This window comes from Gopherus flavomarginatus, chromosome 1, assembly GCF_025201925.1.
Source record: "Gopherus flavomarginatus isolate rGopFla2 chromosome 1, rGopFla2.mat.asm, whole genome shotgun sequence".
NCBI lineage: Eukaryota > Metazoa > Chordata > Testudines > Testudinidae > Gopherus > Gopherus flavomarginatus.
The window spans coordinates 185,021,943-185,045,028 of record NC_066617.1 but is presented as its reverse complement, the minus strand read 5'-3'; the positions used below and the strand labels follow the sequence as shown (position 1 = coordinate 185,045,028).

Below are 23,086 nucleotides of genomic sequence, written 5' to 3'. Positions count from 1 at the left end.
ATACAATATGCAGGTATAACTGCAAATATAGCATTGACAGCTTGAAGTTCAGGAGACTATAACATAAGATACACTACATGGAAAATGTTTTCCTGATGACAGAATACTTATTGACATGAAAACAAATTGTCAAAACAATTAAGACATTTCGAAAGCAATCTTTCAATTGGATTCCAGGCAGAGAGTTTTATTATTTGCTTTAACAAATCTGAAGTAAAGTTGCTAAATGAAGAAGCAAAAATAATAAAAAGCTCCCTGTGAAAGTAAACAGGACACTGTTCCAGATCTTCATTATCTGCAGAAGAGACTTCAGTGACATGTTTTGATAATCTGAAGTATGTAACAGAGCATTACAGTGTATAATAAAGTGCTATTTATAAAATCTATATGCAAAAATTTTATTCTTGTAATTCTGCACATGTACACTACTGGTGACTAAAACATAACATTTTGAGTATATAGCTTACCGGGGGAGATGCAAGCCAGCCAAATCTTTCTTCCAATTTATTCATATCTCTGTCAAATGTGTTTAGGAATCTATAGCGAAGAATGTGATCATCAGCTAAATGAAACTGTCTCCTGGCATAATGGTAACTCTCATTGTTTCCTTTTCTGGGAAAGTCTAACCATTCTGGATGCCCAAATTCATTACCTGTATTTAAAAATATTCATTAGGAAATGGTAAGAAATATACATAGACATGAATAAGAGATACTGAGAACCTGAGCATATATTGTCCACAGCACTGTTACTCACCTGTTTCATTCTCTTTTTGTTTCAAAGTTAGATTTAAAAAGCCTTCTGCCTTTTTTTGTAAATTGTCAGCTCAGTGAGTGCTAAGATGACAATCAAGCATGATATTATGTGAGAGGTGAATTCTCACTCGAGATGGAGAGACAACTGATAGAGTAATTGTGATTGAGTAAAGAAAAGGGTATTCCTGTCTCAAATATGAGCTACCTTTATCCATACCATAGTCTAAAAACTACTCTTGATTTTTGTCTTAATAATTGGAAACTCTCTTGTCATGGAAGATCAAATGTTTTCTTAAAGTCCACTCTTATCTTATATATCATAGCTGGACTGCTTGCTCTTAAGACTGACTTTACAAAGCAAGACTATCCAGCTTCTCATGTTATCCAAAATATATGTCATAAAAACAAAAAAAACAGGTATAAAAAATGATATATAGCCCACCAAAAGGTTATAAAACCCACTTTATGAAAACTCTCCTGTCTTCAACAAGTTACCTAACCTTCTATTGAATTTCTACATTATATTAAACTCCCTTTTCCCTGTTAGCACTTTCAGTTCATGATCTGTTTTGTCTATTTCAGAAAAGACCAGCTACTGTTTTTTGTATCTTTCAGAAATATTGCATCTAGAGATTTGTATGCACTTTCTTCTGTTTTGAAAAGTGGAAATACTAACTTGAAGTCTTACTGTCTAACCCATTCAATAGTATCTATACTAGCTATATCTATATATTCATATTCCAGTGTTTACTTTTTCCTTAATTTGACAGATTTTGATTTCCTTACCTGCCTTCACAGCACATATACTATCTGACTTAAGGGTTGTGGGGGGAGGGTTTGTTGTTTGCTTTTTTGTTTTGGCCATCTTTCACTATACTATTCCATGTGCTCCAACATCTTTTAAATAATAGGGAGATCGCAGCTGGAGAATATACTAATTTGGCTCTTAAAAGAGAGTATTAAATTTGATTAGATGCAAATTCTCTTCTATAACAGTACCTCAATATCTTTTTTTTTAATTTTCTCACCATATTGTCAATACAGTTTGTGTGCAGTTCACTATTATTCCATTGTCAAAGACCTTCTGTGATTCTGATCCATTTAATTCATATTTTTGTTTATGGTTTTGAGCTGAATGTGAAATGTAATGGTTATGTTTGTCAACATGAAATTTAATATGCCATGTGTTGGCACATCTCTAATGCAGATAACTATATATTTTCTGTAGCTGTCTCTTTTTTTTCTTTTCATCATTTCTTTGACCAAACTAATGTTCCTATAGCCTGAACCATGGAAATTTACACATGCCTGTTTGATAATCCACATTCACATCTGCCACCTTGGACATGTCCTCAAGGCCTTCCAGGTGTCACATATTGTGGAAGGTAGCAGATGTTGCTGCATATATAGACTAAGTATCCAGGAGATAGTTTGGTTTCCTCCTCCTCAACCAAAACGCAGTGTATACTAGAGCTTGAGTAGATGTTTGGTGAAATTTCAGTAATTCCTTTAATGTATTTTTCACACATTCCTTCATAGACTCTGGTTAGGGTCACAAAGACTATGGGAGTTAGTGCACCACCAGGATTGGAATAATGCTATGAATGTACTTAGTAAGTGAGGCACAGATCTCATGGTGCCCTCAAAATTATTTCTAGCTCGACTGACACTGTTTTAAATGACCATGAGCCTGATTGTTAGTTGTCCTGACTGGGTTCTGGGGAGGGTAATCTTTAAGCACTACGTGAATGCCAGGGGTAACCATCAATATAGGCAGCATATAGTGACTACTTGTGTGATCCGGTAGTTGCAGCAGCCTACTGCAATCTTAATACCACATACAAAAGTTCTGAGAAGCTTTTCAATATTTTAAGGAATCTTTATGTATGGGGAAAGATATTTAAAATCTGTGTTTTGGGGAAGGGAAATATAAAGTATATTAAAATGAATGGTTCCAGTAAAGTATATGCTAGGTCACCCCCTCCCGTTTTTATTTCTTCCACATACAGCAATATTCATGTTGGAGTAATTTTGAAAACCTCTACGCACAGAAGTACTATTGAGATTTCTTTTCCTGTAATTAATTTTTTGCTATTTGATGTGAAGGTCCAAATTATAACTTGACAACAAGCCAGCTGGTATAAGTGATGCAATGCAAGACAATTAAACTAATGGGGAAAAAAAAGCTCTGTTAATTGAACATTTTGATTAGTGAATGTTTTTGCTTTGCTTCTCTACACCATAATGCATAATAATTTTACCTAGGAATTAAAGTGTACCATTGCCTACATGCTGTAGATATTATGCATTTATTTCCTGACACCAAGAGGTAAGCTGATGTGTACAAATTATCAATTGCACAATTCTAATGGGACCTATGCATTACTGCCATATTCACTGTGCTGTCAATTTACGCATCAATGCATTTGTATATTAAACTATAAATATATTTAAACCTCCAACACAAATTATTTTGCAATCTTTAGCTGGTGTTGGTTAGTGCTTGGCTGAAGCCCAAGGGGCTGCTAGAATTGTGTTGATCTTTTTCCTTTTCAGACAGTTTTGATAGCCGTTCTATACACCAGTGGTCTCCTAAAGAGCAAGACTAAACAGATAAGACAAAAGGGCAGTTTTGTGGGATCACACAACATAAGTTAAAAAAAAAAAGAGAAAGAGGGGGCAGCAATGTATAGTAGCATAAAATAAGTGCTTAAGAGCTCTTAAAATTACATAAATGGTAAAAAGTTGTTTGTTTTTTTTTAAAGAATTCTGAAGCATCTGAAGTCAGATCCTGTAAATCATGACATCCTGTTCAAAAAACGAACATTTCAAAAAATTGCTAGCCTAATCCTCATTTTCTCTAGACATTCTAATACTTTTGGTAAGATAAAAATCAAAATATTCTGTAAGTCTCACACATCAATTTTTTCATTTTTCTTACCAAGTCTGTTTATTAGTATACTTAAAGAACTAAAATATCTAAATATGACCTTAAAAATATGGTAATATCAGCCTAGGCCACTGTCTTCTAATAAGATCCATGCAGGCAGACTCCTTCTCCCCCATGGAGTCCCTCTCATTTAAGTCAATTCCCAAGCCACCTCCCCTTAAAATATCTGTGTAAAAGGGTTGGGGTCTAGGTCCAAATACTGGGAGAGCTGATCTCTCCAAACTGTTGTATGGTATGTTTGGTGTACAAAGCAGATGGTGGCAAGACAATTACTTTGTATTTCTTAAACAGAAAAACAACCTTGATGGAAAAGCTATTTGATAAACACTCCAACAGGGTAAAATCAAACAGTGATAAAAAAGAAACTTAAATTTAAAGTGCAGTTGTCAAATAAATACATGTTCTGCTATAGAGACCTAGGCCCAGATTTTTAAATGTATTTAGCAGTTGCTGTACTCAATCTTTCAACACCTAACTGATTTAGGTGTCTAAATCTCATTTTCAAAAGGCCTAAGTTTCCTAAGTGCCTAAATCCCGTTTGAAAATGAGGTTTAGACACCTAAATCATTTAGGAGCTACAAGGCTGATTGCAGCAACAACCAAGTACCTTTTAATAGTGTGGGCCAAGAGTCTACTTCAGTGCTCACTTAAGTCAGTGAAACGACTCCTATTCACAAGATTAAGTAGTTGTTTTGATGTACTTCATCTTTTAAATTTAGGCAAAAAATACCACCTTTCCCTTTTCTCTGGGCTTGTTATTGACACTACATATTCTACATGTACTTTAGTTAGTGTCTCTCCCCTTCAAACCTTTGGCTAATCCCTTCCCCTGTCCTTCAGTATTTTTGAGTCCATTACATCTCCTGCTCAACATGTATCCATACATTCATTGCACCCCTTTATACAACAAGAGTGCTTTCTCTTGTCCTAATCACTTTCTTTGCAGATTGTTCTGGAAGATGTCTAGAGAACAGATATGCCTTGATTAATACTTCATGGCTTAAAATAAGCCCAGGCAAAAACTCTCCAAGAGCTGAAAGGCAGTTCACAGCTCATCAGGGCATGTATGGGACAAACCCAGCCTCACAGGAACAAAGGATGCTGGCCTAGACCTAGCAGATCATCGATCCAGATAAGACCAGAGGGGAACATCACACTATCCATATGTTTTGCCCCATCAATATTTCTTTCACCCTAAATTAGAAGCTACATATTTACTTGTCTTACGGGTCAGATCTACATCTCAATTTATATATGTGGATAGAGTCTCTTGCACGGTTGCATACCCTAAGTAATATGAATTGCTTATGGACAAAAAATGTGTTAAGTAGGTCCATATTTGAAGGAGATAATCCAAAGTTATACTTTAATTTATTAAAATAAATTGCTTAAAAAGGGGGAAATTCCAATTAATAATGTGAGCTAATACTGAAATACAGTGCTTGAAATGAATAAAACATGAAAAAGCCTCCGATAAGAAAAGGATTGAAGAAATTAAAACTCAAATGTTTTGACAAAATGAGTTTTTGTCAGAAAATGCAGTTTCATCAAAACCAAAACTTTGTTGGAGAGAGGGTCATTTTGAACATAACTTTTCGCAGGCCCAGACTGGAACTGCTAATCAAAGAAAAAGAGATCCATCTCAGAATAACTAATAGCCCAACAGGTGGGGCACTCACCTGGCATATATTAGATGCAGGGACTAGGACCTGAGTGTCTCACATCACAGATAAATACTATAACTGAGTTACTGCCTATTCTAGGTCTGTGAGTTGGTCTGTCAGGTGTGTGGGTGTGGGATTTCATCTCCTGCTCACAAAAAAAATTATCCAGAGACCTCTCTTTTGTGTGATACGTAATAGGAAAACATTCTGAAGTCTTCAAAATTTTTATGAGCTGGAAAAACTGTTCCCTGCCCAGCTCTAGAAAAATATACAACTACATGTACACAAACAATAATATTGTTATCACAAAACTGCTTATGGTACATTGGCTTTTACTGCTTTTAATACTTTAAAAAAATTGGTAGACACTTGTTACTGACCTTTAGAAATACATGTCACTTACAGTTAATGTTTACTTGTCAAAGCAGACAGCAGTAAAGGTAAGCAGGCATAGGTTAATGCAAAGAAATCATTATCAGATCATTTGCTGTATCTGATACAAAAGACTATATTTAAATTCAAGAGACTTCATAGGTTACTGTCTCTATCTCCTGCTGAAGAATTCTTAGAAGCCTGTACTCTTGCAAGATGATGTATTAATCTAATATTTATTCTTCTGTTAAAAGGTCCATCAGTCTGATTTTCCAGTTTAATATACTGGCTATTTCAAAGTCCATCAGGCTATGTCTTGGTACACAGGTTGTCAGCTTAGATAAATACAGCTAATGTTTAATTCTGCTTAGATGTTATAAACACTTCCCTTCCTCCACCAGAGGTTCTCATTTCTTTGACATATACTACAGTCTGCAATTCTTAAGTTTTTTCTTTTTAAAAACATTTTGCTGATCACAGCACTTCCCAAGTTCACAGTGATAAGTACTCCTAAAATACTTTCTGCAAATCATATTCATTGTAATCTATTTCTGACAAAACCATTTAGAAAATAAGAGACAGATAGAAACCCTATTAAAGATATTTCTCTCAACCTGTAATGATACCCTGGCTTTCCCATATTTTCTGATGTAGAAGGTAAAAGGAACTGCAGTTTCAAATACTGCTAAAATTTGAAATACAAACAAACAAACCTATAATGTAATAAGAAAGCCCCTGCCCCCCCATTATTCTTCTATTCTGCTTTTGTGAGATGCAAATTCTGCTTAATGGTATGATGGACACCATTGCTGTTATTCTTATTCAAAAGAACCATTTGCATATCTGAAAAGCTATTTTGTTTTACTCTTTAGCATGGCGGACAACTAGACTCATGTTGAATGATGTAAATATTTAACATACATTGTGTGTAGATATAGATTAGAGCAAAAATATTTCAGAAAAAAAAACACACTTCCCCACTCAAATCTCATGTTTTTGCAGATTTGAGTTTCCATTCCCTTAACTTTTTCTGTCTAGAGATATAACTCATTATTCTGCCTCCTACAGTTTTGAATCCTTTCCATAAAGGGTTTTTTCCCTCCTATATACATCTATTATTTTCCAAATATTTTATTTTAATTTTTACATTTTTTTCTGAATTCCTTTTGCTCTAATAAATAATGTCAGTCTCATGCTTTAGTTACTGATTTAAACTTGTTTACCAGATTAAGTCAAATCACATTATGAATTGGTAATTCACAACACGAAATTTTGCATTTTTCTATTCTCCAGCTTTCGTTGTGGACATCATTAATTTATCTATCCTGGTTATGGACATTGAACACTACTGAAAAGTATGTGTAGCTTGCTTGAGTGTTCTTGTGCACCCATGTACAAAACAGACAGTTTCAAAAGTTATAGTTAATATTTTTACTGGATGAATGTCCTGAACAATGTAGCACAAGATGTTGTCATGTCTTTAAATATATCTGAATTTCATTAGTCACCCTTCTCCTCTCATCCCTAATCTATGATTTCTGCAGTTAAAAAAATAAACTTTGTGTTTTTTCATTTGTGATAAGAATTATTTATTATCCCTCCCATTTCTCTCTTTAGAATTATTCTACCTTCATTGTCAGACTCTATTGTGGGAAAAGTTATTGGATTGTTGTCATAAACAGAAAGTTAAGGATTAATGCCTCTTTTACCTGTAAAGGGTTAAGAAGTTCACCTAGCTTAGCTGACACCTGACCAGAGAAACCAATGGGGGAATAAGATGTTTCAAAAGGAAGGAAGGAAGTTTTCCTTTGTTTAAAGTCTCAGTTTCAGGTGCAGTGAAAAAGATCAAGGAACCAGCGCTCTTATCAGAGTAGTAAGTTTTAGAAGGGATAAATAGGTTTATGTTTATTTTCTTTGTAACTTGTCTTGGTACTATTAAAGGAATTATCAAATTTGGGTATTCTTGTGCGTATTAAAGTTTTTGCCCAGGAGAACATCCTCTGTGTTTTGAATCTGTTGTCTGTGAGAGTAGCTGGTATGCTAATCTCTCCCAGAGGGTTTTCTTTCACCTTTCTTTTCTTTAATTAAAAGCCTTCTTTTTAAATACCCGATTGATTTTTTTCTTGTTTTTAGATCCAAGGGGGTTGAATCTGGATCCACCAGGAGTTGGTGGGAGAAAGGAGGGGGGATGGTTAATTTCTTCTTGTTTTAAGATCCAAGGGCTTTGGATCTAGGTTCACCAGGAAATTGGTGAAGTCTCTCTAGACTACCCAGGGAAGAAAAGTAGTGCTTGGGGGTGGTGGCAGCAATACCAGATCTAAGGTAATTAAGCTTAGAAGTGTCCATGCAGGTCCCCACATCTGTGCCCTAAAGTTCAGAGTGGGGAAGGAACCTTGACAATTGTCTTAATACCATCACAAGTTTTCTCTTTTTTTTTTTTTCTTCAAAATAATCTTGTCCTACACTCAATCCCTTTTCAGTTTCTCATATTCTATTTCTGATTAATTGGTCTCTTGTCACTGAGCCAGTTCACAGCTGGCTTTGCATAGGAATTAAAAAACAAAACAACCCCCCAAAACTCATGCCAGTAAAAGTGTTCAGTCCTCACATTCCAGGTAATTATAAGTACACGATTCACTTTATCCGCTCAGGTACAAAAAAAATTTCTATGAGAAAGCTATACTCTATGTAATGTCTATACATGGGGGCGCCAGGTGACTTAGGGCAGTGGTTCTCAACTAGGGGTCTGTGTACCCCAGGACTCAGAGGTCCTCCAGGGGGTACATCAACTTGTGTAGATATTTGCCTAGCTTTACAATAGTCTACATAAAAAGCAGTAGCAAAGTCAGTACAAACTAAAATTTCATACAGACAAAATGAGAACGTAAGCAATTTTTCAGTAATAATGTGCTGTGACACTTTTGTATTTTTATGTCTGCTTTTGTGAGCAAGTAGTTTTTAAGTGAGGTGAAACTTGGGGGTATGTAAGACAAATCAGACTCCCGAAATAGGTACCGTACTCTGGAAAGGTTGAGGACCATTAACTTAGGGCTTGTTTACATGGCAAAATAAACTTTGCATAGCTATAGCAGAAAATCCCTTAAAGCCAGATCCAAAGTCCATTGAAGTCAAAGGCAGCTGTTCCACCAGGCATTATTCAGCCTGTCTTCTACTACCCCTCAATAAACCCAGATGCAACAAAAATATGGCTGCCTCATTTAACGTGTAATACGTGCCAAACAACATTTAATTAAAAAAAGATTGTTTCAACTTTAACATACTTATTTGGAGGTTTCTATCACCAAATGCTTCATGGTAATAATATTCAGCAGAGCATTAGATGTCAGAATGGGACATAGTTAATATTCACTGTTAATAATGAAGGGCAAAGAGTTGTATTAGAATATTGTAGTGAGTCCAGACTAATAAGTCCCAAATAAAGCTTTCCTCAACCTTTCTGCAGACACTTCAGAAGCTATTTTACTCATACATTTTAAATATGGAATATTTATGAATTAGAGTAGCAGTGTGAATTATTTGGGCTGCTTTGACATTTTTACACCACAACAATGTCCTGATCATTATTTCCAAATAAATAATGGCTTGTGGAAACACATCTTACTAACAGCAATGGCTTTCAAATTAACACATCTTCATTGCTTTTAGTGCCTAGATATGTAGCATACATTATTTAAAACTCACTTTCTAGAGAGTCCTGAAATATTAAGAACATATGGTGGAAACATTCCACATCGTTTATGTTATTAAATTGCAAATGTCTTAGAGAGAGAGAAGTGATAGATGTTGAGAAAAAGATATTATGAACTGAAGTTTTGACCACAGAGATTCTAAATATTTCCTTGTATGTATAGCACAATACAAAATGTTGATCTAGCACTTCATAATTTCACAGATAATGGATTTTAAAAGAGAGAGTTAAACCAGGAAAGTCTATTGATTAATATACTGTGGGCATAATCCTGGCCCTATTGAAGTTAAAGGGGAGTTTTGCCACTGGCTTCAATGGGGCCAGATATTTATGGATAAGAGAAACAAAATACACAAGAGGAGGAAGATGGAGGAAAAAAACTCAGAAAAGTTATATAAATATTTTGGCTCTGAAACAATGGAAAGCTTTTTTTTGTTTTTGTTTTGGTTGCTGCTACAGCTACTGAAGGCAGCTCTTTGAGTGTATTTAACTGGAACTGCACAAAAATTGCAAAGTTGAAAATTAAAGTTTGGACTGATTCAAGAAAGCCGTTCAAATGCAAATATCACCACCTTGCACGTGGGGTCTATAGAGCTACCTGATACTTAATTACACTACAGAGAGGACTGAAATAGGTGTCAAAATTGAGAAGCAACAAAGCTCTCAAAAACTCAGTGCAAAAATGTGTAAAACAACCCTGTCAGATATTTTTGCAAACTCCTCCAGATTGACTAAAAAGAGCCATTATATTTGTCATGTATTTGATGCAGAAAATTTCTGAACTTCCCAGTGACAGATATCAGGACTCATGAACATATAAATATTCATGAAGTAACAGACATTCAAAATTACCAATAGGGAAAATTATACTCAGTTTTATTTTAAAATGTCACCAAAACCCTCACACAGGAAACTCCTACTTCACTGCTATTATTAATAAATATTTATATAGTACCATGACTTTTCATGGTACTTCACAGATGACCAACCAACCAACCACGATTCCTGTCCAAGAGAGCTCACAATCTAAAATCAGACCAATGTGAAGACAAAGGAAAGCATTAAAGAAAGGAAGGATAAGACTGAGCTGGAGCAAGGAAGGAGGCAAGTAACACAGCACAAGAGCAGACAACAATGGACAGTGTAGACCAAGGTCAGTTTGAGGAGTCAGTTGAAGGAGGAATACATGCGGTTCCAAGCATATGGAAAGGAGGTACAAAGGAAAGTGAGAACAGAGTGAGAAGTGGTCCCAGAACAGTGGGAAAAATTGTGCACAAATGGGAGATGCAGTGTAGGCAGGGGAAGAGTTGTAGCATCATAAGGTTCACATTTATTATCCTCGTCTTCATGTTGAAACAGACTGGGAGGCAATGAGGTACAACATTTGGATATGTGCGAGATCGTCAGAGGCAGAGAAAGATTATTACAACTTATTACAGTGAAGGTGAGAGTTCTCTTGCACATGCAACATTACCTTAGACTAAATGCCCAGCCTGATCATAGGTGCCAGTGCCTCCGAGCACATGGCCCTTACAGAAACACAAATGGGCCATATACATAACTTGTTGAGTCCTTTATCTCTAAGCATTAGTTCTGCAGTTACTCCTCAAAAAAAGACTTGTTAGCCTGCTCAAGAGTTCACTTTGCAACTGGCTTCCCTCTCCTGGAATCTTAAAGCCCATTAGAACAACTTCCTCAGTACCCATTTACTACAGGTATCAGATGAGATCCCCCATTTTCCATTCACACCAAAACAAAATGTAACAATGAAGACAATAGCACTCAAACACTAGAAGTGGGAACTCTTGTTCCCCAGCCCTCAAATCAAACCAATCACATTAGAACACCACAAGGACAAAGGAGAAAAAAGAACTTGCACTCATAGGGCTTGTCTACACAGAAGTTGTCTTGTGATAACTATTCCAATATAGTTAAAGCAGTACCAGGACCCTAGTATGTATGCAGTTGTATTGGTCTAAAGAGGAGTATAAAAGTTTATCCCAATAAAGGTACACGAATGAACAATACTGGTGGAGTGATATAACTGCATTCATACCAGGGGTTATATTGTTACCGTTAAATCAGTAAAAACAAACAAATGAAAACTCAAAGAGAAAAGAAAACCCCAAAACCACATCCCTTATTGAAACAGTTTCACTGGTACAAAAATTGTGTAAAACCAATTTAAACCAAAAATAACCCAAGCATTTCAGCCAAACAAAACAAATACTATAACGAAATGTACATGACATTCTCCACATGCAACAGTTAAATTTACTAAAATATATTTTTAAAGCTCTTTGAAGTTAATATATAATATTTTTTGGAAAACACACACACACACAGCAGTCATTCCTTTCCATTCTAATTTCTACCAAACTGTCAGTATGCTGGCTTTCTGTCTGATTGCTAATACTGCATTATATGTAAGGCAACCTGCCACTTCCTGTGTCCCAGATATACTCGAATGCAATTAGATCAAACGATTATGAGGTCTTCTAATACTCTGCATTTTATAATTGTGTTTTTCTTTCTTACAGACATGAAGAGTACTCATTTTGAAGTTCACAGGTACCATCTTATGTACCTTTTTATTATTAAAAAAGGCAATAATATAGCCAATTGTTGACTTTTTACATGACCTTATTAATAAAAAAATGTTTTATAGATTTAAAAAACATTTAGAATAGCAGGGATATTTATAAGGGATAAGGAAATTTACTTAATTATAGTGTAGGAGAGAACGTGCTTTTCCTTAACGAAGTCCATTATTCTTTTTAATGGTGGCCATTGTTAGTGTCATAGAATATAGTACTTAAAACATTATTATTTATAACACACTATTGCCCAAGATGTGCTAGGGACCGCATTTAAGCTTATCAGGAGGAACAACAGTGATCGTACATTTTTCATAATCCAAGAGTAGAATCTGTGTCAGGTAAATATCAGGTGGGGAATAGTTTAGTGGTCCAAGCCTCATGGTTGAAATACTTAGGGCTTGGGTACACTTGAAACTCCAAAGCGCTGCTGCGGGAGCGCTCCCGCGGCAGCGCTTTGAAGTGCGAGTGTGGTCATGGTGTCAGTGCTGGGAGAGAGCTCTCCCAGAGCTGCAGGTACTCCACCTCCCCGTGGGGATTAGCTTGCAGTGCTGGGAGCCACATTCCCAGTGCTGGGGGACTGTTTACACTGGCGCTTTACAGAGCTGTAGCTTGCTGTGCTCAGGGGTGCGTTTTTTCACACTCCTGAGTGAGAAAGTTGCAGCGCTGTAAAGCGCCAGTGTAGCCAAGGCCTTAGTATCAATGAAGTCACTGCTTCAAAACCTTCTAATCAACTAACACACAGCTTCTGGCTTTTTCCAAACCAAAGCAGCTGTCATAAACAGATAGTTAAGGGTTAATAGAACAGGAGTAGTTCATGTCTCTTTTGCCTGTAAAAGGTTAACAAGATCAGTGAGCCAGGCTGTCACCTGACCAGAGAACCAATCAGGGGACAGGATACTTTCAAATCTTGAGGGAGGGAAGATTTTTGTGTGTGCTGTTAGTTTTTGGTGGTTGTTCTCTCTGGGTTCTGAGAGTGACCAGATGTGCAACCAGGTTTCTCTCCAGTCTCTCTGATACAGTCTCTTATGTACTCAGAATAGTAAGTACTAGGTAGATAAGGCGAGTTACGCTTATGTTTGTTTTCTTTATTTGCAAATGTGTATTAGGCTGGAAGGAGTTCAAATTTGTATTTTGCTGAAAGGATTTTAATTTGTACTTGTATACTTAGGCTGGGAGGGTATTCCCCGTGTCTATAGCTGAAAGACCCTGTAACATATTCCATCTTAAATTTACAAAGATAATTTTTACTGTTTTTCCTTCTTTAATTAAAAGCTTTTCTTGTTTAAGAACCTGATTTTTTTTTTTAATTCTGGTGTGAGATCCCAGGGGACGGGGTCTGGATTCACCAGGGAATTGGTGGGGAGAAAGGAGGGAAGGGGGAGAGAAAGGTTGATTTCTCTCTGTGTTAAGATTACTTTCTCTCTAAGGGAGAGTCTGGGAGGGGGAGAGAGAAGGAGGGGGGAAGGTGAATTTTCCTCTCTGTTTTAAGATTCAAGGAGTTTGAATCACAGTGATCTTCCAGGGTAACCCAGGGAGGGGAAGCCTGGGAGAGGCAACGGTGAGGGAAAGGGTTTACTTTCCTTGTGTTAAGTTCCAGAGGGACTGGGTCTTGGGGGGACCAGAGTGTATCAGGCACTGGAATTCCTGGTTGGTGGCAGCGCTACAAGTACTGAGCTGGTAATTGAGCTTAGAGGAATTCATGCTGGTACCCCATCTTTTGGACGCTAAGGTTCAGAGTGGAGGATTATACCATGACAGCAGCATACACTAATTTTCACCACAATGCACTAAAGGTTAAAAAAAAGCCTAATTAAAACAATGTCTTTGTAGGTAAAAAATAGAGCTGCCAAGCAATTAAAAAAATAATCACGATTAATCGCACTGTTAAACAATAATAGAATACAATATATTTAAATATTTCGGATGTTTTCCAAGTTTTCAAATATACTGATTTCAATTACAATACAGAATACAAAGTACACAGTGCTCATTTTATATTTATTTTTGATTACAAGTGTTTGCACTGTAAAAAGAAAAGCAATAGTATTTTTCAATTCATCTAATACAAGTACTGTAATGCAATCTCTTATCATGAAAACTGAAATTACAAATATAGAATTATGTACAAAAATACTGCATTCAAAAATAAAACAATGCAAAATTTTAGAGCGTGCAAGTCCACTCAGTCCTACTTCTTCAGCCAATTGCTCAGACAAATAAGATTATTTATATTTGTAGGAGATAATGCTGCCCGCTTCTTATTTACAATGTCACCTGAAAGTGAGAACAAGTGTTCTCATGGTACTGTTGTAGCTGGTGTTGCAAGAGATTTACATACCAGATGCATATGCTTCAATCCTCATTCCAGGACATGCATCCATGGTGATGGGTTATTCTTGAAAACCATCCAAAGCAGTGTGGACTGACACATGTTCGTTTTCATTATCTGAAAGGTTGATTTCTAGCAGAAGATTGATTTTCTTTTTTGGTGGTTTGGGTTCTGTAGTTTCTGCATCAGAGTGTTGCTCTTTTAAGACTTCTGAAAGCATGCTCCCTATCTTGTCCCCCTCTGATTTGGGAAGGCACTTCAGATTATTTAATCTTGGGTCGAGTGCTGTAGCTATCTTTAGAAATCTCACATTGGTACCTTCTTTGCATTCTGTCAAATCTGCAGTGAAAGTGTTCTTAAAATGAACAACATGTACAGGGTCATCCGAGACTGCTGTAACATGAAATATATGGCAGAATGTGGATTAAACATAGCATAAAACATACAATTCTCCCCCAAGGGGTTTAGTCACAAAATTTAAGTAACATATTGGTTTTTTAACAAGCGTCATCAGCATAGGAGCATATCTTCTGGAATGGTGGCTGAAGCATGAAGGGCCATATGACTGTTCAGCATATCTGGAACGTAAATACCTTGCAATACTGGCTACAAAAGTGCCATGAAAATGCCTGTTCTCACTTTCTGGTGACATTGTAAATAAGAAGAGGGCAGCATTATCTTCTGTAAATGTAAACAAACTTGTTTGTCACAGTGATTGGCTGAACAAGAGGTAGGACTGAGTGGACTTGTAGCCTCTGAAGTTTTACATTGTTTTGTTTTTGAGTGCAGTTACGTAACAAAAGAAAATCTGTATTTGTAAGTTACACTTTTAGGACAAAGATTACACTACAGTATGTGTACAAGGTGAATTGAAAAATACTATTTCTTCTGTTTACATTTTTACAGTGCAAATATTTGCAATCAATTACAACACAGAATACAAGATACATGTGAAAATGTAAAAAAACATCCAAAATTTCAATAAATTGAAATTTATTAAACAGTGCAATTAAACCAGCTATTAATCACAATTAATTTTTTAAAATCAAGATTAATTTTTTAGTTAATCGCGTGAGTTAACTGAGATTAATCAACAACCCAAGTAAAAATCACTCTCACCCATCACCACCATCAGCCTAAAGACAAAAGCAACAAGCAAACCACTACTCTAATGTTCTAAGTGACAGTATAGATAGTTTTTTTGGTTTGAGTAGGTAAACTGTTACCAAGCCATGCCTGGTTTTACAATCTGGCCAGGCCTCTCTGGACCAACACCAATCTGTTGCGAGTTGCTCCAATTACTGGATCTGGGTCTGGTCACAGTTCCTAGTTTTGGATCCCTAGGGCAATTCAGCAGCCTCAGATCCTAGAACCAGAAACTTAAACCTCCTGAGTTGCTGACACATGCTCCCCGCATAAATCCACCCAGTTATGAGCACTCTGGCTCCTAGTTTAACCCCTTCAGAGACAATGTGACAGGAAAGGAAAACAGGCTTAGCAATGGAATTTCATAGCCACTTCATTCTTATAAAGCACTAGAGTAAGTGATCTTTGCAAATTAACCAAAATCCTAAATCCTCACCCCAATCCCCCCAACACACACCCACCAAAATCTAGTCTCACCTTTTCTGTGAGTCTGAGGTCTTATCAGTATTTCAGGCTAGGCAGAATCCCTCCTCACTGCTCTCTCTCCAGCTTGCTCTTCTTGCATGGGGTGATGGACAGCCCCCATATCCCAGAGCACACTTGCCCTTTTAAATAGTCTCCCCATATAGCCTTGTGCCCAGGCTGACAAACTTCAGCCCCCTCCTCCAGTCAGGCTTCTACTGTTCTATGTGGATGGCAGTGAGAGACAGGCCCACAACACACACTGTTGTCTTGGGGCACGTCTACATAGCAAGCAGGATCCCATAGCAGCAAGTCTTAGAGCCCCCATCTACAGTCTCAGGCTTGTGTTACAGCACTAGAGATAGCTGTGTAGATATTCAGGCTCAGGATGGAGCTTGGGCTCTGAAGCCCACATCCCTCCCAAGCAGGGCTGCCCAGAGGATTCAGGGGGTCTGGGGCAAAGCGGGGGAGCAGCGGCGCTTGTACTCACCCAGCGGCGGTCCGGGTTTTCGGCAGCATTTCGGCGGTGGGGGGCCCTTCAGTCTCCCACATCTTCGGCAGCACTGAAGGGCTCCTTGCTGCCAAAGACCCAGCCCGCTGCCGAGCCAGGGCTCATGGGGCCCCTGCGGAGTCCAGGGCAAATTGCCCTACCTGCCCCCCCCACCCCCGCAGGCGGCCCTTCTCCCAAGTCTTTATAGCCTGAGCATTGCAGCGTGAGCCCAGCGAGCCAGTTTGTAGACCTCTGAGATTCACTGCACTGGGATCTTACTTTCTGTATAGATATACTTTCGTTGGCTTCTCAGGGACAATCCTTCTAGTAAGTGTCAAGCACCTTTCCTGGGAAGGGTAGCTGACTGGAATACAATATAATAAACGTACCTTGGGCAAGATTAGAAATTAGCTCAGCACATAAGACAAGATGGGTGTCCGAATCCAACATGGAAGTTACAGTACAAAACGGAGTTAAACTGACCCAGGAATATCTCACTCTGTCACACATGGAATCATAGCATGGGCAATTACTTTACCCCAGTGAGGTGTTATCATAACCTTAGTCCCAGATTTGGACCTTAGCGTCCAAAATATGGGGGTTAGCATGAAAACCTCCAAGCTTAGTTACCAGCTTGGACCTGGTACTTGCTGCCACCACCCAAAAATTTAGAGTGTTTTGGGGCACTCTGGTCCCCCTGAAAAACCTTCCCTGGGACCCCAAGACCCAAATCCCTTGAGTCTCACAACAAAGGGAAATAATCCGTTTTCCCTTCCCCCCTCCAGGTGCTCCTGAAGAGATACACAGACACAAGCTCTGTGAAACTACACAGAGGGACTCCCCCTCTCTGTTTCCAATCCTGGAAACAAATAGTACTTTTCTATTCCCCCAGAGGGAATGCAAAATCAGGCTAGCAATCCAACACACAGATCTCCCCTTGATTTCTTCCTCCCACCAATTCCCTGGTGAGTACAGACTCAATTTCCCTGAAGTAAAGAAAAACTCCAACCGGTCTTAAAAGAAAGCTTTATATAAAAAGAAAGAAAAATACATACAAATGGGCTCTCTGTATTAAGATGATACAATACAGGGTCAATTGCTTAAAAGAATATTGAATAAACAGCCTTATTCAAAAAGAATACAAATCAAAGCACTCCAGCACTTATATTCATGCAAATACCAAAGAAAAGAAACCATATAACTTACTATCTGATCTCTTTGTCCTTACACTTAGAAACAGAAGACTAGAAAGTAGAAACTACTTCTCCAAAGCTCAGAGAAAGCAGGCAGACAGACAAAAGACTCAGACACAAACTTCCTCCACCCAGAGTTGAAAAAATCCGGTTTCCTGATTGGTCCTCTGGTCAGGTGCTTCAGGTGGAAGAGACATTAACCCTTAGCTATCTGTTTATGACACGCCCCCCAAATTGCAGACAGTGGGGAAGCTCACTGGCGGCGATTTCCTTCTAGAACTTTAAAATAAACAGATTACTACAACACAGGCACCTTTACATATACTACTAAGTGTATAACTAACAGACTTCTACATTTTAAGAACACTTTTTAACTACTGAATTCTGGGAAACTCTCACGGGAGAGTGCATCAGCAACTTTATTAGAAGCTCCTGTGATGTGTTGAATTTCAAAATCAAAATCTTGGAGAGCTAAACTCCAACGAAGAAGTTTCTTGTTGTTCCCCTTGGCAGTATGAAGCCACTTTAGTGCAGCATGGTCAGTTTGTAGTTGGAACCGCCGTCCCCAAACATATGGGCGTAGCTTTTCCAGGGCGTACACAATGGCATAGCATTCCTTTTCACTGACTGACCAGTGACTTTCCCTCTCAGACAGTTTCTTACTGAGAAACACGACAGGATGGAAGTTGTGATCTGTTGCTTCCTGCATGAGCACTGCTCCTATACCACGCTCAGATGCATCTGTGGTTACTAGGAATGGCTTGTCAAAGTCCAGGGCCCTGAGCACAGGGTCAGACGTGAGCATCGCCTTAAGCTGGGTAAAGGCCTTTTGACACTCATCAGTCCACTTAACTGCATTTGGCTGGGTCTTTTTGGTCAGGTCGGTCAGTGGGGCAGCGATTTGGCTGTAGTGTGGTACAAATCGCCTGTAGTATCCGGCCAAGCCTAAGAAGGATTGGACCTGCTTCTTTGACTTTGGGACAGGCCACTTTTGGATAGCATCCACCTTGGCCTGTAGGGGGTTTATGGTTCCTCGACCCACCTGGTGCCCCAGGTAAGTCACTCTGTTTTGGCCTATTTGACACTTTTTGGCCTTAACAGTTAGTCCGGCCTGCCTGATGCGCTCAAAGACCTTTTCCAGGTGTAGTAGGTGTTCGGGCCAGGAGTCTGAAAAAATGGCCACATCATCGAGGTAGGCAACTGCAAATTCTCCCAGTCCAGCTAGTAGACCATCTACCAGCCTCTGGAAGGTGGCGGGTGCATTTCGAAGGCCGAAAGGAAGGACATTGAATTCATACACCCCCGCATGGGTGACGAATGCTGACCTCTCCTTGGCAGGTTCATCTAGCGGTACTTGCCAGTACCCCTTGGTTAAGTCTATTGTAGAGATGAACTGGGCACGTCCCAACTTTTCCAATAGCTCATCGGTACGTGGCATTGGATAGTTGTCCGGACGAGTTACAGCATTTAGCTTACGGTAGTCCACGCAAAAGCGTATTTCCCCATCTGGTTTGGGTACCAGAACCACTGGAGATGCCCATGCACTGGTAGATGAGTGGATTATACCCATCTGTAGCATGTTCTGGATCTCCCGTTCTATAGCAGCTTGGGCATGAGGAGACACTCGGTAGGGTGGGGTTCTGATTGGGTGAGCATTACCTGTATCAATGGAGTGGTATGCCCGTTCAGTCCGTCCTGGGGTGGCTGAGAACAATGGGGCGAAGCTAGTGCACAGCTCCTTGATTTGTTGCCGCTGCAGACGTTCCAGGGTGGTTGAGAGGTTCACCTCTTCCACGCCACCGTCTTTTTTCCCGTCGTAGTAGACACCGTCAGGCCACTCAGCATCCTCTCCCTGGACTGTAAACTGACAAACCTGTAAGTCTCTGCAATAGAAAGGCTTGAGAGAATTAACATGGTACACTTTAGGCTTTAGTGAGGAATTGGGAAATGCTATGAGGTAGTTTACAGCTCCCAGGCGCTCTTGGACCGTGAATGGCCCTTCCCATGATGCTTCCATCTTATGGGCCTGTTGCGCCTTCAAGACCATAACCTGGTCTCCTACCTTGAAGGAACGTTCTCTGGCATGTCTGTCATACCAGGCCTTTTGCTCTTCTTGAGCATCCTTTAGGTTCTCTCTAGCAAGGGCTAAAGAGTGTCGGAGGGTGCTTTGTAGGTTGCTTACAAAGTCCAGAATGTTAGTTCCTGGAGAAGGCGTAAACCCCTCCCATTGCTGCTTCACCAACTGTAATGGCCCCTTAACCTCGTGACCATACACAAGTTCAAATGGTGAAAACCCTAAACTGGGATGTGGTACAGCCCTGTAGGCAAACAGCAACTGCTGCAACACTAGGTCCCAATTATTGGAGAATTCGTTGATGAATTTTCGTATCATGGCCCCCAAAGTTCCATTGAACCTTTCCACCAGGCCATTGGTTTGATGGTGGTACGGGGTGGCAACCAAGTGATTCACCCCATGAGTTTCCCACAGTTTTTCCATGGTTCCTGCCAGGAAATTAGACCCTGAATCTGTAAGGATGTCGGAGGGCCAACCTACCCTGGCAAAGATGTCTGTTAGGGCCAGGCACACAGTGTTAGCCCTGGTGTTGCCTAGAGCTACTGCTTCTGGCCATCGGGTAGCAAAGTCCACTAAAGTCAGTACGTACTGCTTTCCTCTGGGCGTCTTTTTTGGGAAAGGGCCCAGAATATCCACAGCTACTCGCTGAAATGGGACCTCAATTATGGGGAGTGGCTGGAGAGGGGCCTTGACCTGGTCTTGAGGCTTTCCCACTCTTTGGCATACCTCACAAGACCGGACATACTTGGCAACGTCCTTGCCCATCCCCTCCCCTCCCAGTGGAAGGACTTCCCCAACCGGTCCTTGGTTCTGTTCACCCCAGCATGGCCACTGGGATGATCATGGGCTAAGCTTAAGAGCTTCCCCCGGTACTTAGTTGGAACCACCAACTGTTTTTGCGGCTGCCATTCTTCCCGGTGTCCACCAGAAAGAATTTCCTTGTATAAAAGTCCTTGGTCTATAACAAACCGGGATGATTAGAAGAGCTGAGAGGCGGTGGGGTGCTCCGTGCCGCCGCCCAAGCTTTCTGAAGGCTGTCATCCGCTTCCTGCTCAGTCTGGAACTGTTCCCTTGAGGCTGGGGTCACCAGTTCTTCCTCAGACTGCGGACTTGGGCTTGGTCCCTCTGGAAGCGATGTAGGTGATGGGGTTGTTTCCGTTGCTGGTGAACCGCTCTCCGCTGGTGCACCTGAGGGTATTTCAGGCTCTGGCTGAGCCTTTTGGGTATGGCTGTCTTTTGCTTCTGCCAGTTCTGGCTCGCTGGCGCCCTCTGGCGTTGAGTTTGAAGATGTGGTTGCACTTGCTGGTGCTGGTTGCTGTTCCAGTTCCGGGCCTGGGACTGGAAATGCTGTGGCTGTTTCAGTGGTAGGCATGGAATCCGGGTCCACTACCTCTGTCTGGGTCTCTGGTAACACAGACGGGGCGTCTGTGGACGGCTCAGGAACAGGAATGGGTCTGGAAGCTTGCCTGGTTTGGCTACGTGTAACCATTCCCACTCTCTTGGCCCGCCTCACCTGGTTGGCCAAGTCTTCCCCCAGTAGCATGGGGATAGGATAATTGTCATAGACTGCAAAAGTCCACATTCCTGACCAGCCTTTGTACTGGACAGGCAGTTGAGCTGTAGGCAAGTCTACAGCTTGTGACATGAAGGGGTAAATTGTAACTTTGGCCTTTGGGTTGATGAATTTGGGGTCAACGAAGGATTGGTGGATAGCTGACACTTGTGCCCCCGTGTCTCTCCACGCAGTAACCTTCTTTCCGCCCACTCTCAAATTTTCCCTTCGCTCCAAGGGTATTTGAGAGGCATCCGGGCCTGGGGATCTTTGGTGTGATGGTGGTGTAATGAATTGCACTCGCATGGTGTTCTTTGGACAGTTGGCCTTGATATGTCCCAGTTCATTACACTTAAAGCATCTTCCATCTGATGGGTCAGTGGGCCGAGGTGAGTTACTGGAGACTGGTGAGGTTGAAGGGTAGGGTATGTGTGGCTTTACTTGGGTGGTATGTGGGGTCTTTGGCTGTCCTCGGTTGTAGGGTTTATGGTCTGTGTGCCCCCTGGGGTAATCGTTCCCCTTGACAGTAGCTTTCTTGCTTTCTGCCAGTTCCATCCATTTGGCTCCAATCTCCCCCGCCTCAGCGATATCTTTGGGATTTCCATCTTGTATGTACCGTGTGACGTCTTCAGGAACACCATCCAAGAACTGCTCCATTTGTATGAGGAGGTGCAGTTCTTCCAAGGTTTGAATGTTGTTTCCTGTTATCCAGGCCTCATAGTTTTTTGCAATGTAGTAGGCGTGTTTGGGAAATGACACCTCTGGTTTCCACTTTTGGGTTCTGAAGCGCCGACGGGCATGATCTGGGGTTATCCCCATTCTGTATCTGGCCTTGGTTTGAAAAAGTTTATAGTCATTCATTTGCTGCTTAGGCATTTCAGCTGCCACCTCTGCTAAAGGTCCACTGAGCTGTGACCTCAATTCTACCATGTACTGGTCTTCGGGAATGCTGTACCCAAGACAGGCTCTTTCAAAATTTTCCAAGAAGGCCTCGGTGTCATCACCTGCCTTGTAGGTGGGAAATTTCCTGTGCTGTGGAGCAATAATGGGCGCCGGGTTGTTAGGGTTGGCTGGCACATGCAGCCCAGCTTTTGCCAACTCCAGTTCATGTTTTCTCTGTTTTTCCTTCTCTTCATTCTCTTTTTGGTGCTTTTCCATTTCTCGGCGGTGGGCCAACTCTTCTTCTTCTTGTTTCCTTCGGTGGGCGAACTCTTCTTCCTCTCGTTTTCTTTTGTGTGCTGCCTGTTTGATTTGTTCTTCTCTTTCTTTCATCTCCATCTCTTTTTGTTTTATTTCCAGTTGTCGCCTGTGTTCAGCTTCTCTGAATTGTTCTTCGGCCTCAATTTTTGCCTTAGAAGTCATGGTTCTTGTTTTCTTGGGTTGGGATGCCCTCCGGTGTTTATCTTCTGCACTGCAGGCTCTGTTGCCTCCTGAAGTCTGCCTAGCAACAGTGCCTTTAGCTAATCTTCAATGTTAAGTAAACCTGAAAAACCACTTTATTTGCATTCATATAGTGCTGGAACTTGCCTCCTAATGGGAGGGCTATTGCATGACAAAAGACCCTTAACAGTCTGGTAATGGCTTCTTGCTTAACATGCAAGCCACAAACTGCCAGAGAGAGCAGAAAAAAAAATTCTCTCTGGTTCCCTTTTAAAACCAACTGTTTCTCTCTGCTAAAAAGCACTTAGCAGAGAAAAGAAAAATATAATATTCCTACTGGCTTCTGGATTCTGTCTAGATCCCACCCGCTGCACACCATATCATAACCTTAGTCCCAGATTTGGACCTTA

General features: G+C 40.3%; 2 protein-coding genes across 11 annotated transcripts in view; one reads left to right on the top strand and one right to left on the bottom strand.

The window, feature by feature from the left end:
• The window catches only part of LOC127055132 (uncharacterized), a 1,051,551-nt gene that overhangs the window by 320,256 nt on the left and 708,209 nt on the right, over positions 1 to 23,086 (top strand). The gene's annotated exons all lie outside the window — the stretch shown is intronic.
• The window catches only part of GBE1 (1,4-alpha-glucan branching enzyme 1), a 302,275-nt gene that overhangs the window by 41,148 nt on the left and 238,041 nt on the right, over positions 1 to 23,086 (bottom strand). For all 10 annotated transcript variants that reach the window (XM_050958316.1, XM_050958334.1, XM_050958362.1 and 7 more), the window contains one exon: positions 468 to 652. In XM_050958316.1, the coding sequence (XP_050814273.1) occupies positions 468 to 652 (185 nt within the window). The remainder of the gene's footprint in view (positions 1 to 467; positions 653 to 23,086) is intronic.